Below are 14,473 nucleotides of genomic sequence, written 5' to 3'. Positions count from 1 at the left end.
GAGGGCTTCTCACCTGACGAGAAGCAGAGAGCTGATCTCAAAGCCATTGCTGAGAACAGATGTTACTTTCTGGAGACTGACTTCATCTCAGGCTGGCCTGGCTCCACGTCCGTAACACTGCTACATCCCCAGCAGGTGACAAGCAATAAATTGGGCAGAGAAGAATGATGTGATTTTGAGGGTGGAAGGTTATAGCTGCAGTTTATTTTTATCAGGTGTTTTAAAGTAATGGTGGGGAATCCGATTTCACTCTGAGCTCCTTTGTGTACTTCACTCTGCAACGAGCTCTTAGCACGGCACTGGGAGGATTGCTGGATCCTTTCCACATCCACCTCCTTCCCCTGGCTCTCAGGCGTAGGGGTGCCAGCGATGGCCGGCTGCGTGGCCGTACAGCAGCGAAGGTGAACCCCCAGGTGGTGGCGGCAGCAGAGAAACTCCCTGGGTGCCTCTGAGGGCAGTGACCTGGTGAGCGAGTGCCAGTCCTTGTCCTGCTGCAGCCTGAGGGGCAAAGCCTCAGTGGTCTGATGGACTTTGCCTTGGTTTCACCTGAACTAGTAGGTTAGCTCGTGCTCTCGTGTTGTCTCTGCTGTGATTCCCCCCTAGGAGATACCTGCTGCTGAAACAGTCACTTTTTGCATCCTCTGTTTTTGGAAGTCTTGTAGAACTGTACAAAGAAATCAAATACCTCCACAAAAGAGCATGGGCTGCATCACCTATGGATTGGCAGAAACCCTTGGTCCAAATTTCCATCTTCAGTGCAATAGCTGATGATATCAAGCTTACCTTTTGGTCTACGCTGGGTCAGTCCAGTGACATCAGCTATTGCTCCCTACATAATTTATCAATATCACGAGAACTCCTCCATGCACTAATTATCTTGTCCCCTTTGGCTGTAGCCTCTAAGATGCTATAAGGATGAAGTCACCCAGATTCTCTCTGGGTACCCGGTTCATCAGATTGCAGCAAACTCTTACCGAATGTCTGTTGGCTTCTGAAACCAAACAACTGTGTCTGCATTGGAGCCTTGCGTTCACAGGTTTCATAATGCTGCAAGAGAGATACCGTTCTCCATCAGGCTTTGTAAAACTCCCTGTTTAGCTCTGTGTCTGGATGAATGATTAAAAAACTCCTACATTTTGCCAAATAATTTGCTATAAAGAAAGATATGTCCAACAAGTTATGCAATTACCATTATTAATCAGCTTGTGTCTTTACAAGATCAAGAGAATCTTATTTTACACTGGAATTTTTAGCTGATGAGCTAGATCCATGCACGTTTTTTTCCCTCCTTTTCAGAAAGAGATGGAGGGGAGTTCATTCTGTCAATGCTTCAAGAAAGCAAATATCCCCTGTTTATTAATTAATAATATCCATCTGGATTGTGTCAAACGATCCCCCTGCATTTCCATGGGTTTTTATCCAAAGAAAAACATTCTGAGCCCTGTTGTATCAATTTTGAAATCGTTGGACGCCCGGCTGTTCTTTCCTCATTTCTAGCACCTACTAGTTACAGGACATCAGGAATGCAAGCAGAGGACAGATGATGGGAGGAGGCTGTTTTTGTGAAATCTTCTTTTGATGTGTGGGAACAACCAAAATAGGGTTCTCGAAAGCCACTGCAAGCCAAAAAAATCCTCAGACACTGAACATCTCAAGAAGATGAAAACCTTCCTCCCATTTCCATTGTCCCTGGGCTGAGCTTTTGATCTGACGCAAGAAATGTGGTATGTGTCTGAAGTTTAGAAAGTTTATGCTGGCAAATAGAAGAGGGGGAGTTGGGTTGAGTAAGCTGGGACCGAGCTTCAGGCACGTAACACTAACGTCCCTGCTGAGGGCCCTACGCAGAGGAGAGCCAGGCTTCAAGCCGCGGGAGAAGGGCGAGCGCCAGACGCTGTACAGAGGTGAGCCTGGTGGCTCTGCGGGGCTCGGAAAGCCCAGGGGTGACTTTTGCAGGCAATAACCTCTGCCTCTGGCGCTGGCCTGCGAGCTCCTGGGCCAGGGCAGTGCGTCATCCCTCCCGCGCTCCCTTCGCCTTCGCACGCCGGCTCCTGCGTCGGGCCCGTCTCCCGCGGCGGTGCTGGCAGGGGACGCGGCCCCAGCGTTTCAGATCCTTCCAGCTTTCTGACCCAGTTCAGCTGCATCTGAGAGGTGGGGTCTGGAAACCAGAGGCGAGCCCTTGTCTCATGCTGGTGGGACCTCTGCTGCCAGAGGCTCCGGTTCAACGCGTCCATTTCGGCTCAGATTTGACTTTTCGCTTCTGTACGTGCAAAAAGACAAAAGCCTGAGTGCTTTGCTGACTCGAGGCCATCCCTCCCCCTTGCACAATGCCGTGCAAACTGGGAGGAAAGGTCTTCGTGTCTCCTGCAGTGATCTGCCCCCCTGCCACCACAGGTGCTGCTCCTCGGGAAGTTCCCTGTACCCGCTTCTGCTCAGTTGGATGGGCGACTGTTGTGATCCTTGGCATCAAGATACAAGTCTTGGTGTCATTGGGGTGTTTTCTGCCTCCACTCCCCTTTTTTTTGCAATAACATTTGCATTGCAAGTAGTAATAGTAACAGACATGGGCACTGCTTGCAGTGAGGATTCCCAAGCAAAGCTGTGCCTTCTTCAGTTGGTGTTAGCCTTCTGTCCACCTCAACCCTACCGACGAGCAAACACCAAGACTTTACTGCTGGGCCTTTAATACATTGCACATTTTGCTAATTTGCTTTCTGGCTGTGAGCCCCTGTGGTATCATTTTCCAGCAGTTTACTCAGAGGGCTAGAAACTTTCTTTTTTTGTTTAATGAAAGTGGGAATTCTCCTCGAGTCCCTTGACTATGGCAATGGCAGCTTTAAGAAAAACAGAACGTGACAGAGAATAGATGAATGGCTCCAATGCTATTGTAATAACGCCGAAGGACCCCGGTTGTGCTGTGTGCTGTGCTAGCTTATAAAAGGACACTCCTTGCTGAAAGAAGTGTGTATGCTTTGAGATTCTGAGTGTGACTAAATCCCTCGTGCTTCTCCTCCTTCGCTTTGGCTCCCTGGATCTCACGATGTGAGCTGTCCTCTTGCTGTTTTACATCTTCTGGGCACTTTTTCAGTCCTGGTCATAAAAACTAGAATTTCTCAGCAATTTCAAGTCCAGAGACTTCCCAACCTCTATCACTTTGTGCCCTGGGAAAATAAACTTGTTACGATGGCTCGAGCCCCGATGACCATGAAGTACACACAGTCAGCATATAAAAGATCACACTACATTACTCTGTGCACGCCTTTAAATCTTTTCCGGCGTTTATCAGCACAGCGCTCATTTAAGCCATGTTTTTTTAATGAAAAGGATACCGTTGCCACTGTTTAGTGTTGATTATGTGGTAACACGTTTTTATTATCACCCATAAAAATGATTTGGAGCTGTTCCACTCCAGATGCAACCTTCGGCCGAGCTGTGCTAGCTCCGCTCACGCTGCCCCCGAGGGCCGAGCACCCCCGCAGCCTGCGGGTCCCTGCCCAGTGCTGCTGTCACTTTCAGGGCACCTCTTCCTGCAGCACCGCTGGGCCACGATAAAATACTGCCCAAGACAGCCTGTTTTGGTCTCTTCCCCCCAGCAGGAGCACCTTAACCCTGGCCAGGCTCTGGCCCCTCTCACGCACCACCCCAAGGTGTAGTTTTGCCTCTCTTGCTGAGTGTACTTTGGCAGCGGCATTCAGGTATTTTGCTGGGGAAGCAGGAGAGCAATATAACAGGACAAACTGATTCAGAGAACGTCTTTAATGCTCACTTGAGTCCCACGTCAATGGGAATTAAGCACGCTCGTGGTAAGGCACATGGCTGAGTGTTCGTTAACTGATAGCACGTCTCCTTCAAAGCCTGAGCAGTGAATCACTGGGCAGAAGCACAGCGGTGTGTGAGACACCGAACCGATTCCTGCCTTGCCTGGCATCAGAGAAGCCTGTTGGATGGAAGCAGGGCTCGCGGGGTGGCCTAATTCCTCTTTGCCTTCTTATTACTACTAAAGCGAGGCTCTGGACCCATTAATAAAGAGGAGGAATTTTGTTTGTTTGCAGCAGCTGAGGTACAGCTCCCCTGCACTTAAGCTAGCTCCCAGTTTAATTAGTTTCTGATTCACCCCTGTCAGGCCAGTGCATTCTGCAGGAAGTTCATCATTCCTGGCATTGCTGTAATACTGGCTCTCACCAGGCCTTGTAATAAATAAGTGATAAACCCTGCAATAATTGCAAGTTAAAAACAAATGAGTGGAGCCAAGTCACTCTCATTTATAATTGCAGTGTGACTTCATTATGTAAAGATGAGCGCAGCGTGTAAAAGCTGAAACTTCTAGGGATTTAGTGGAAAGTTTGAGCTGATTTCTCTTTTATTTCCCTTATCCATAAATCAGTATTTGGTTAGGTGGTTTCCAAACAGGAAGAAACAGTGCAATAACTAATCACTTGGTGCACTCCTCAAACCGTTTCCTGGTGAGTTTGCTGGTTAGGTGGGATGTCTGCAGCAAAACTCCGGTTCTGGGAGCCTCAGCCCTGCTCCAGGATGGGCATCCTGCATCCATCCTGGGCAGGCAGCAGGGCTGCTGCTGCATCCCAAGTGCTGCTGATGGGGTGATGATGTCTAGCAGCTAGGTGATGTCTAGCAACTGGGACAAAACTCATTTGCAGCAGAGCGTGGGGGCTTGGCAATCCAGGCCACTGGTCTCAGTGGGTTGGTAGTTGAAGGAATAGTTTTGCTTTTGCAAATGACATCTGCAGACTGCCTCGTTATGCCGTCCTTGATTAGTGGCTGGGAAGCATACAGATTAAATTAGAAAAAATACTTTATAAAGAATCGCAGTTTGAGAAAGCTCTAATAAAAACGTTGATTACAAATGGCAGTGATGGCTCCCGCAGGCTTCACTTTAACTGAGGTTGTCAGCGGGCAGAGTCCACCTGCATCTTCCCTCCCTCCACTTCTTGGGGACGTGGAGGATTTTGCAGCCACGCTAAAGCCTCATTTCCAGTTTCATACAGGCCACCAGTGGCTGGGGGAGCTCAGCTCGCTGAACAGCCGTCTGAATTGTACGGGGAAAACGGGATCGCTTTGCCAAGGAGCTCAGGTTGTAAATGGCCCAAGGAGCTCAGGGACGCACGTTGGGATGGGGATTTATTTGAAGGTAGTGTGTTTACAAGGTATAGAAGCAGTTGTGAGTTTTAATAATATCCTCCTACTGCTAAGCAGAGCTTTTTGAGGAAATTGCCTCTGTTTTATTTGCTCCCAAATTAAAGCACTTCAGCTCTTTAAAAGCTTCACATTCTCTGTTTCGTTTAATTCATTAAGCGTTTGTCCTGTGGCCTGCAGCCAGCAGCTGTCCTGAGGCACCTCAGGCTGCCACCCAGGACATCCCACAGCCCCTCACATTGTCCCAGCTCGGTGATTTCTGACCCGACTTCAACCTAGCAGTGAGAAGCTGTGTCCTCACCCCAGCTCTGTTCCCTGGGTTCCCGGTCCTTGCCGTACACAGCCGCACTGGAGGCTGAATCTCTGCAAGCAGCAAAGCCCTCTCTAAGGAACCTCTTGCAATGTCACCCGGCTCATTTCTGGGGTAATTCTTGCCTCTTTCAGAAAACCAATGGAGCTTTAACACCAAAACCCTGCAGTCTGTGCTGTAGAGTTATCCACAGCTCCTGCTGGCAAGGAGAGGAGTTTCAAGACCTTTCAGAACTGAGACCGTGAGTGAAACCATCCCGCTGACCTTGTCTGACTTCTCTGCATCCCCTACCCAGATCCTCCTGCTCGAGGCGGCAGAGCGAAGCCCCCCGTTAGAAAACAACCTGCCGATCACGGGGACGACAGCCACCTGGTACGATGACTTGCTGCCAGACGCCTTTCCCCTGCTAAATCCCGGGACCGTCCTGAGGAAAACGGTGGGACCTGCTGGTAAGCACGACCTGCTCTCTGCTAAGTTGGTCAGCCCACCCTACGGTTCCTGTAGGGTGCCTATGAAATAGCCCGTGCTGATCTGACATAGTGGTGGAAGCTTCACAGGAGAGGGGTCAGAGGGAAAGTCTGCCAGCGCCTTCCCTCAGCCCTGTAAAGGTTTTCTGACTCTGAGGTTTACTAATGGGATTTTTTTTATTATTTTTTTGGAATGTTTGCTGTCATTGGTGTGACCCAGCAGGGAGCTGTTGGTGCTGTGGGATGAGTACGGGCAGGCAGCCTTGCTGACACAGGTGCCTCAACCTGCTGTTTGCTTTGCACCCTCACCATTGTACCTTTGGCCAGGCTGCAAGTGCTTGCTGCAAGGTGGGATTGTGCTCAGCAGGAAAAGCACCTTGTGGAGAGGCAGTGAGAGAGCTTTCATCCTCAGCATTAGGGTCAGAACCATCATTAGTCAGCCCCAGAGCCACGGTTCCTCCAAAGCAGGGGCTGTTCAGTCTGAGGGTTTAACAATGCCTGTGTCCCTGTGGATCTGGAGGCCTGGACAGATTGAAACATTCCAGAGGAAACTCCAGAGAGCCAGCAGGGGAACAGGGGGACAGTTTGTGTTCACCTCCCGAGCACTAAATGCAGTGTTTCCCCATGGGGAGTTGTGTGGGGCGGCAGAGGACTGGGCCAGGGGTAATTCTTGCTTTTATTAGGAGGAAAAACTTTCCCATGAATAGCAACATCAGTTGCACTCTGCATTATATTTTTTAAATTTGCCATAAACACAATGGGCTGTTTTATGATCCCTCTTGTGGCATGAAAAAAAAATACACTTACAAGAAATCTCCCTCTGAGCCCACTTGGCTAGACAGATCACTACGCATTGAATTTCCTTGACCTTGGCATTCTCAATTCAAGATCCCTGCTCTCTGCTTCCAAAGCCCTGTCTGTCAGTTGCTTTGCTTGCTCCCTGAGCAGTTCTTTATCCTCTGTAGGGCCTACTTTCCTTTTTTTTTTTTTTTTTTTTTTCTTTTTTCCCCCTTTATTTTGTCAGAGCAGTTTATTATGGCAGCCCTTCATGACTGCAGCAGACTTGGAGCAACCAACATAGACCAGATGTCGTCCATGTTTATAATTTGACAGGATGCCACAACATGGAGGGAGGTTCACTAACAATATGTTCTGCAAAGTATTTTCAGAACCACAGCGACGGCTGCCAGGAACTGAATTAAAGCAGTTTCCCCCAGTGTCCATTATGTGCTCGTTCTGCCTCCTCCATGTCATTTATTTCTGCTCTTGCAGTATCTCTGCACCTGCAGTTCGTTGTGCTGAAGTCAGTCTCGCAGAAGCACTGACGGCTCTGTCCCTTCCACTCAAAGTCCTTTCCTCTCCGAGGCTCTGTACAGGCGATAACCTCCTCCTGCTCAGCGAGCAGCGATGAATGCCATTCCCCCAGACTTTTGGCAGCGCTGCAGAACACAACAATCTCTTCTAGCACTTGCATCGGGTTGCCTCCATGGCCCAATATCAGCACCCTGTACCCCGGCAGTAAATCCAGGTATCTAGTGAGCACCTCCAAAAGCCACAATGCTGTTGTCTGAGCTGTACGTGAGTGCTCTGTCTCCTCAGCCAGGCTACCAGGCTGGGTGCACAGCCAGCTGCAGGCGTTACAGCCCTGCCTGCCTGCTGCCACCAGGTGTAGTCCTTACTCATTGTTGCCCTGTGTTTTTCTAGCCTTGATTTATTTAACCTAGCGTGGAATAACAACTCCAGCATAATAACTGGGAATCAGGCATGCACTGAGGCATTTCAGGTCAGGGCGATGTCTTTCAGCAATTAGAAGTAATCAGTTAAGTTGCTTATTGACATGTAATTGCCTCCTCAGTGCCCCAGCTGAGCTCTGTGGACTTGAAGTGCTTGCTTTGCTAAGGAGCTGTGGGGATGTTTCACGGATCAGGGTTCACACTTGGCTTCCTTCCCTCCCAACATCAGTTTGTATCTACAATTCAAAGCCAGCCAAAAAATGCACTGGGGATTCTGGTGAAATGTAGGGAATTTCATGCAGTTGGTGTAGGGTGGGACTGCCCCTTTTTTCATGATTTCAGCATGGTTCTGTCACTTGCTGCTTCAGGCTCGCCCCAGGTTCACTTGCAGTGATTGCAGACCTCAGGAGATCTTTCACTACGTGTGATCGTAGATTAGGTGGAAGTCAAACTCGAGTGCCCTGTGTGATTTGGGGTTGTGGAAAGTTATGCTTCTGTCCCTCCCATCCCCTTCCCCAGCGTGTTTTGTGAAATACCGCCTGCTTTGCCCTGCTTCTACTCTTTCAGCCAAAGCAAATCCAAGTCCCAGCCTGTGTGCTGCCAAATTTCTAAACCCGATGGACTGAGGGCAGGATCTTGGTGCCTAGCACAAAGACGGGTGATACGGACTGGCTGCTTTGAACAATGAGAGTGTTTCTGGATGACCTTACAGCTCCGAGTTGGCTGATGCCTCTCCAGGCTGAGGTCCAGGAAAACTTGCTACTGTTTCTTGGGGTAGCTGTTTCTTTTGTGAGTGGCAAGGCCGAGAACAGACAATCATTTAAAAGCAATCAGAGCTGTTGAGACAGCTGCACCGCTGGCCTTTCTGATCAGCTTGTTAATCAACAGGATACGTTTTACTGAGAATTAAGAAAATATATATGCTCTGCCTGAGCCAGTTGGCAGCAAAAGACCTAATTTTTTATTTTTTCTTTTTTAACCCTCACCCTCTTAATTAGAGCCTAAAGGACACAGAGGTGCAGAGGAGCAGCTAATACCGCAGGGTAAGTGAATGGTTTCTGCTATTTCCTTTTTCAAAGCACAAAATGTTGCTGTGCCCGGTCCCGTATGTAATATATCCCCAAAACAGAAATGTCCTGTGGCCAGGAGTCCTCAGGTATTCGGCACCTCACAGATACAGGGGCTGGATTTTTCTTCAGGTTTTATTTGATCACGGGAGGCAGCACACCAGGTTTATCCTCGTGGAGACGTTCGGTTCCCCTGGCACACGAAGGCTGGGAAGCGCTGCCCGAGGGAGAGGCAGTTCAGTGAGGGACACATGGCAAGAGCAAATGGGGCACACTGAGTGCAGGGTGAGAGCACCACTATTATTACCGGGATCGCCTGCCAGGGGCACTGAAAGCTGCTGGTGATGGTCAGGGCATTGATTTGCTGAGCTCTGTTTGGATAATAACGTGCTCCTGTCCGTATAGACAAGACCTCGGGGAAAGAAGGGGAACAGGTGTTGTGTTGCAGGTTAATGACAGGGCTGGGAAGAAAATCCAGGTCTCTGCACATCTTATTTGGTCACGAGCAGTAGCATGCTTACCCTCGACCTTTTTTTTTTTTTCCCCTTGGGTTTTTCTTTCATTTATTTTGGGAAATGAATGCTTTCCAGGGGCTCCAGCTCTCTGAAAGCAATGAATGTCACTGCAGCAGAGCTGATTTATGCCAGCTGAAGATTTGGCCTGTTCGGTTTTCCTACCACTTTTCCCTGAATCCATCCCTCTTTCTTCTCCATTTTGCACTTGTCTCTTTCATGCTGGTAACACCATTTGTCACCAGTATGAGCATTTGCCTGACACGTTACTCAGCGCTGCTTCTCCCAGCCTTTCCTTTAGCACTTTCCACCTTCAGGGAAGTGAGTGCCAGCTCCTTTAAAGCTCCGCTGCTGCAGCATGATTGAGGATGCTAGCAGCAAATGATTGCTCCTGGTCTGCAGAGGTTCACAGGATTGATTTATAAAGGTTGAACTGAAGGATTGAGTCTGACTTACACGACTGAGGAAACGTTCTGACCTCTGCTCAGCACCCCAGTGTGTCTCGCTTGCAGAGCACTGTTTCTGCTGTTCTTCCCTCTGTGCTGGGAAGGATTCGCTGTGCTAAAGTTTGGGGGTTTTGGTAGGGTGGAAGAAGCTGTTCACACTCCTCTCAGCTAATGGTCTTGCTCTGTTAAATGGGCTCCCGATCACCTGCCTGAGCTTGCCAAGTACAGCATCTGCTGTGTTGGGGGGGATTTTAACCCAGATCCATTAAAAGAGCCTCTCTATTCACAGAAAAGTCTGCAGTTTGTGTCCCGTGGGTAAGCAAACTGATGCAAATGAAAACCTTACCTTAATTCTTTGTTCAGTACTTGTATTAAATTAGACCTTCATTGATAACAGAATAAAACAAAAGTACAGGAATGTGCTCCCACACATAACCTTTGAAATCTCCTTTCTTCAGTCTGCCAGGTTCCACCATGGATTAGAGATGGATAGATTTCATTTTTGTAAGAAAAATATTTTTTAGCCATCTCTCCAGAATGGCAATAAAAGAAGAGAGGAAGGGGAATCTTTCAAGGGGTCTGGTATTTGGGATTTTTGCTTTGCTCTGAGAAATGCAGACGGTTTGGATAAATGTCTGGGGAAACACAGTTTTGTGCCCCAAGTCGGCTATCCCACACCTAGGTTGGAAACTGAATGGAAACTCCAAATGTTGGAGCTGCAAATCCTGTGAGCCTTATTTTTTATTATGTAGCCTTGTTCCCTTTGGGGCAGCCATGGAGGAGCTAGCTGGCAGCTTGCTTCCTTTTCTCCTTCTCTCCTTCCATTCCCATCCACCCCTCTCCCCTCCCCATTTGCCACGGATTCTCCTGGTTCTGGTCTTGGAGGGGCCAGTACCTCTTCTCATTACCAGGGCTGGGGAAGGATGCCGACTAAAAATAAATCAAAATTTAATCTGTGCTCTGCTGGGTTATGCTCGTACATAACACAGAGACTAAAACCTGAAATCTGAATGCACCAAAACTTGGATTCAGATCTTCCTCTGGCTATGGAGCTTATGTCTGCCACCACTGTCAAATACTCAGAGCTAGACCAGAAACCAGGAACCTGTGACTCTCCCAACTCTGTCAGCTGATGTCTTTATTGTAACCATTAACCACCTAATCGGAGTAGACGGAATAACTCGCACACCTCTCTGAGGTATTAAAGGCTTTAGTGATGTTTGCCCGGTATTTAAGTTTATCTTTGTAAGGCAGCTACTGCCTCTGTGAGCAAAAGACACAATGTTTTTCTGAAAAATACTGTAAAATTGCCAAGTGTTGTTTCTATTTTGATAGTCTAATGGAAGCAGCACTAAGGGTTTATTTATTGCCACCAGAAATAGTCACTTGCAGGTTACAAACACTGCCTGCACCTCTCTCAGGCTTACAGGGGGTCTGAGCAGCCGTGCCAAGGGGCTGCACTTACTGTAAGTGACATTTCCAGGTGGGATTGCTCAGCACCCTGCTTATCGGTATAAATTAATAACATCTCATTACTTCAAAAGCGTGGGTACGTTCGTTTCAGTTGGGAATGAAAAAATGTTTGTGCACAGCGTGGTGCACTCAATAGATAAATGAAAATAGGGGAAAACAAGGAGACATCTGTGACGCAGAATCTCTGGGCGGTCCGTGTGTAAGAGCCAGAACAAAAGGGAAACAGGGTTTGATTTGCTTTTGTGAATATATTTGGTGTATTTTGATACTTTGGGACTACCGTGGAGCTGACAGGCACGTCTGGATGGCACTAGCAAAGGGGAGCTTCAGGGACCGGCCAGCCCAGAGCTGCTCTGACCTGGTGAAGGGGCAGCTGTGGGCTCAGGTCAGCTTGGACCCAGCTGGAGGAGCGTGTCCTGCTGGCTGGTGGGGTTGGACCTTGGGCGTGGGGATGCTCCTGTGCCTCTAAAGACTGGAGGAAGAAGAGAAGCAAGGTCCTATCTGGCTTTTCTCCCCCATATACTGGCTGGCTCCTGCCACCAGAAACACCCCATCTGCGTTATCTGCACCAAGCTGCATTGCTCCCCATTGCATCTGTGAGTCCCTCGCCTTTTTTTTTAGCGCCCTTTCCAGGTTGCTAAAGACCTTCCAACCTCAGTAGTGTCCTAGCCTCCAACTAATTTCCTCTCTGAATGTTTCCAGGGCTGCCAGGACAGGTTGGTCCTCCAGGCCCGGTTGGACCAACTGGGCTTCCAGGACCGCCGGGACCAAAAGGCGAGAAGGGACAACCCGGCGAGAGGGGCCCAGCAGGGCCACCAGGTAAGTCCCAGGGGAAGGCAGTGCCAGCGTGCTGGGATGTATTTCACTTTGTGCAAATTGTCTCTGCAAATAGACACAAAAGGCTGGGAAACACACAATATTGAGCATCTTTGGTTTATATTAGATCCATTCCTGCAAGTCCCCTGGGCACTGAACTCAGCCAGCAGCCCTTACAGTGGGTAAGCAGCTGCATGCAGACCTATGATGGTCCCTGGGATTTCCCAGAAAGCAGAATATCAGGATCATGTTTCCCCATCCTGCTCGGGAGCTGTGAAAACCCGTCTCTGATCTGTCGGCCTTCGGAGAAGAACATTGCCTGTTCAACCTCCTCACTGTGTGCCTGTTTTAACTGCCTTTTTTCTCCACCATTTGTGTCAAGCTGTCAGATGCCAGAATGTCAAACTAATGATGCTATTGTACGTTAAGGGAAAAGGTTACGAGGCCATTTTTTCACAGTACGCTCCATTTCTGAGCTCGGAGACTTTCTACATCCCCAAAATGTTCCTAAATCTTTTGATGAAGGTGATACTGCACAATAGGTGCCAGACCTCAGCCTCTGAGCTTTGCATGCGTTTCAAAGGCTGTGCCTTGTAAATCTGAGCTCAGGAAAGATTTGAAACTTGGAGCATGCCTAAAAATGTGAGAGCAGCCTTGAACAGTTTTTTGGCATTTTCTGGCAACCCATCAATGGCTCAAGTCTGGCCAAGGATGTGTCTGCTTTTTGGTTTCTCCATTTGCAGCGAGAGCCTTCCAGTCCCAAAGGAAGCAGAACAGATTTGCTGCTGGACTGACTGAGTTTCTGGTGTTCGTTCTGTGCTTTTCCTGGTGGTAAGGTGACATACAGGTGTACGTGCAGGGGAAGAGAAAGAGCTGTGCTTGCTTTCAGGCCTTGCTGCCGTTAGTTTCTTGCTGAGCCTCAGGGAGAGGGGAGATTTTACTCTTTGAGGAATTAAACTTTTTGGCACCTTTGAGCCAAGCAAGGCCGTCTGCTTTGCAGAGGAAAAAGCCGAAGGGAATTAGGAACAGCTTCCCAATTTTCCTTTTTTTTTATTTTCTCTAACTCACACAATTGCAGGTCAGAACAGAAAGCTTCCGTTTACTAATAGGGCAAGAATATGCTGTGGTAATCTCAGGCCATGGTGGGACTGGATGAGAGGATATCTGCTGCTTAATGGAAACAACCCCAAGACTGAATTGTCATTCCTTTCTCATTTCTCTGCATGTTTTACACCCCCATCACGTCTGGCAGTGATGGTTATTTTCAGGTAGCATTTCACCGCTGTCCTGGAGGAATCACCACCATCTAGACTCTCTTCTTTCCAGGAGCAAATGGGCTTGTTGCTGCTTTTTACATGGTAGCATCCATCAGCACATCTTCAAATGCACTAACAGATCCTCTCCTGCCTCTGCACAGGGCTATTGGGACCTCAAGGACCAAGAGGACTTCCAGGAGAAACTGGGATCCCAGGTCCCCCGGGGCCTCCAGGGCCACCAGCCACCCCAAGCCTCCCTCTTACCTTCCAACAAGGGGTTCTCTACTCACTTCAGCCCACGGCTGAAAAAGAAAGTAAGTTTCTTTCACTGTTCCCATTTTTTCTGGTACATCAGCAGAACAGACAGGCTTGGAGCAACTCAGATCTTCCTCCCACCTCCCTGTTGGGCTCTGCCATAGCCCTGCCTTTCCTGGGAGCAGAAAGATGAGCTGCCTCTGTTGTGTGGGTCTCTTGGGCGTTCCTGCTAAAGACAAAGCATGTCAGAAGTTAGGTGGGTTCACCACAGCGAGGAACTGCATGTAAGTCATTGCTCTTCTACAAACATCGGAGTACAGGGCTCAGGGGGCTCATGTGTGTTCCCTGTGCCTGATTTTCTGGGTTTATCATAGCTTTGAGGAGGCAATTCAGTATCCTTTAAGCTTCCATTCAGGGTAGCTGCTGTGAAGATGGTCTCTAATGAAACATCAGAGCTCAGGTAGCATCATGTGAGAGACACATGGGTAGAGACATACAGCGTGTCCACCCAGCGAGGTGTTGGTGCAATGACCCTGCGTGGCTGTAAGGCCTCTTGGTGCTGCTGTTGAAGCGTTATGGTGCTCGGGGATGCTCAGAAATGCACAACTACTAAATGTTTGCAGCTCTGAAATTATATAACGTAACAGGGACATCTGTTAAGTGCAGCTCTTTTCCTGCCCCCGCAGACACGTCTCCCCACCTGTGTTTCTGGCACAGCAACTTTATCCCACATCCATGCAAAACACGGAACTGCGGGCTCAAAAGCCCAGACCAGCACTGTAATTTATCTCTTCCCTATGGCTGGAAGGTCAGGGTTTCTTTGAGCCTATGGTGATTTAAAAATATATTTACTTGATTTGTGTTGTGCGTGGCAAGAAAAGGCTTTCTTGGAAATGCACATCATGCGCTCTTATCTGAGCAATCCTACCTGGGCTTGATCTGATTTCTTCTGATCTGGTGTTGTATTCCTGGCATCTAATAATGATA

General features: G+C 48.6%; 1 protein-coding gene across 6 annotated transcripts in view; it reads left to right on the top strand.

The window, feature by feature from the left end:
- COL26A1 (collagen type XXVI alpha 1 chain) overlaps positions 1-14,473 on the top strand; it is a 174,815-nt gene that overhangs the window by 135,991 nt on the left and 24,351 nt on the right. For all 6 annotated transcript variants that reach the window (XM_068655751.1, XM_068655752.1, XM_068655746.1 and 3 more), the window contains exons 5-8: positions 5,757-5,910; positions 8,660-8,704; positions 11,862-11,978; positions 13,393-13,545. In XM_068655751.1, the coding sequence (XP_068511852.1) occupies positions 5,757-5,910; positions 8,660-8,704; positions 11,862-11,978; positions 13,393-13,545 (469 nt within the window). The remainder of the gene's footprint in view (positions 1-5,756; positions 5,911-8,659; positions 8,705-11,861; positions 11,979-13,392; positions 13,546-14,473) is intronic.

The sequence above is a fragment of the Anas acuta genome, chromosome 19 (assembly GCF_963932015.1).
Source record: "Anas acuta chromosome 19, bAnaAcu1.1, whole genome shotgun sequence".
Lineage (NCBI taxonomy): Eukaryota > Metazoa > Chordata > Aves > Anseriformes > Anatidae > Anas > Anas acuta.
The sequence above is the reverse complement of the archived record's forward strand: the minus strand, read 5'-3'. Positions and strand labels throughout refer to the sequence as shown.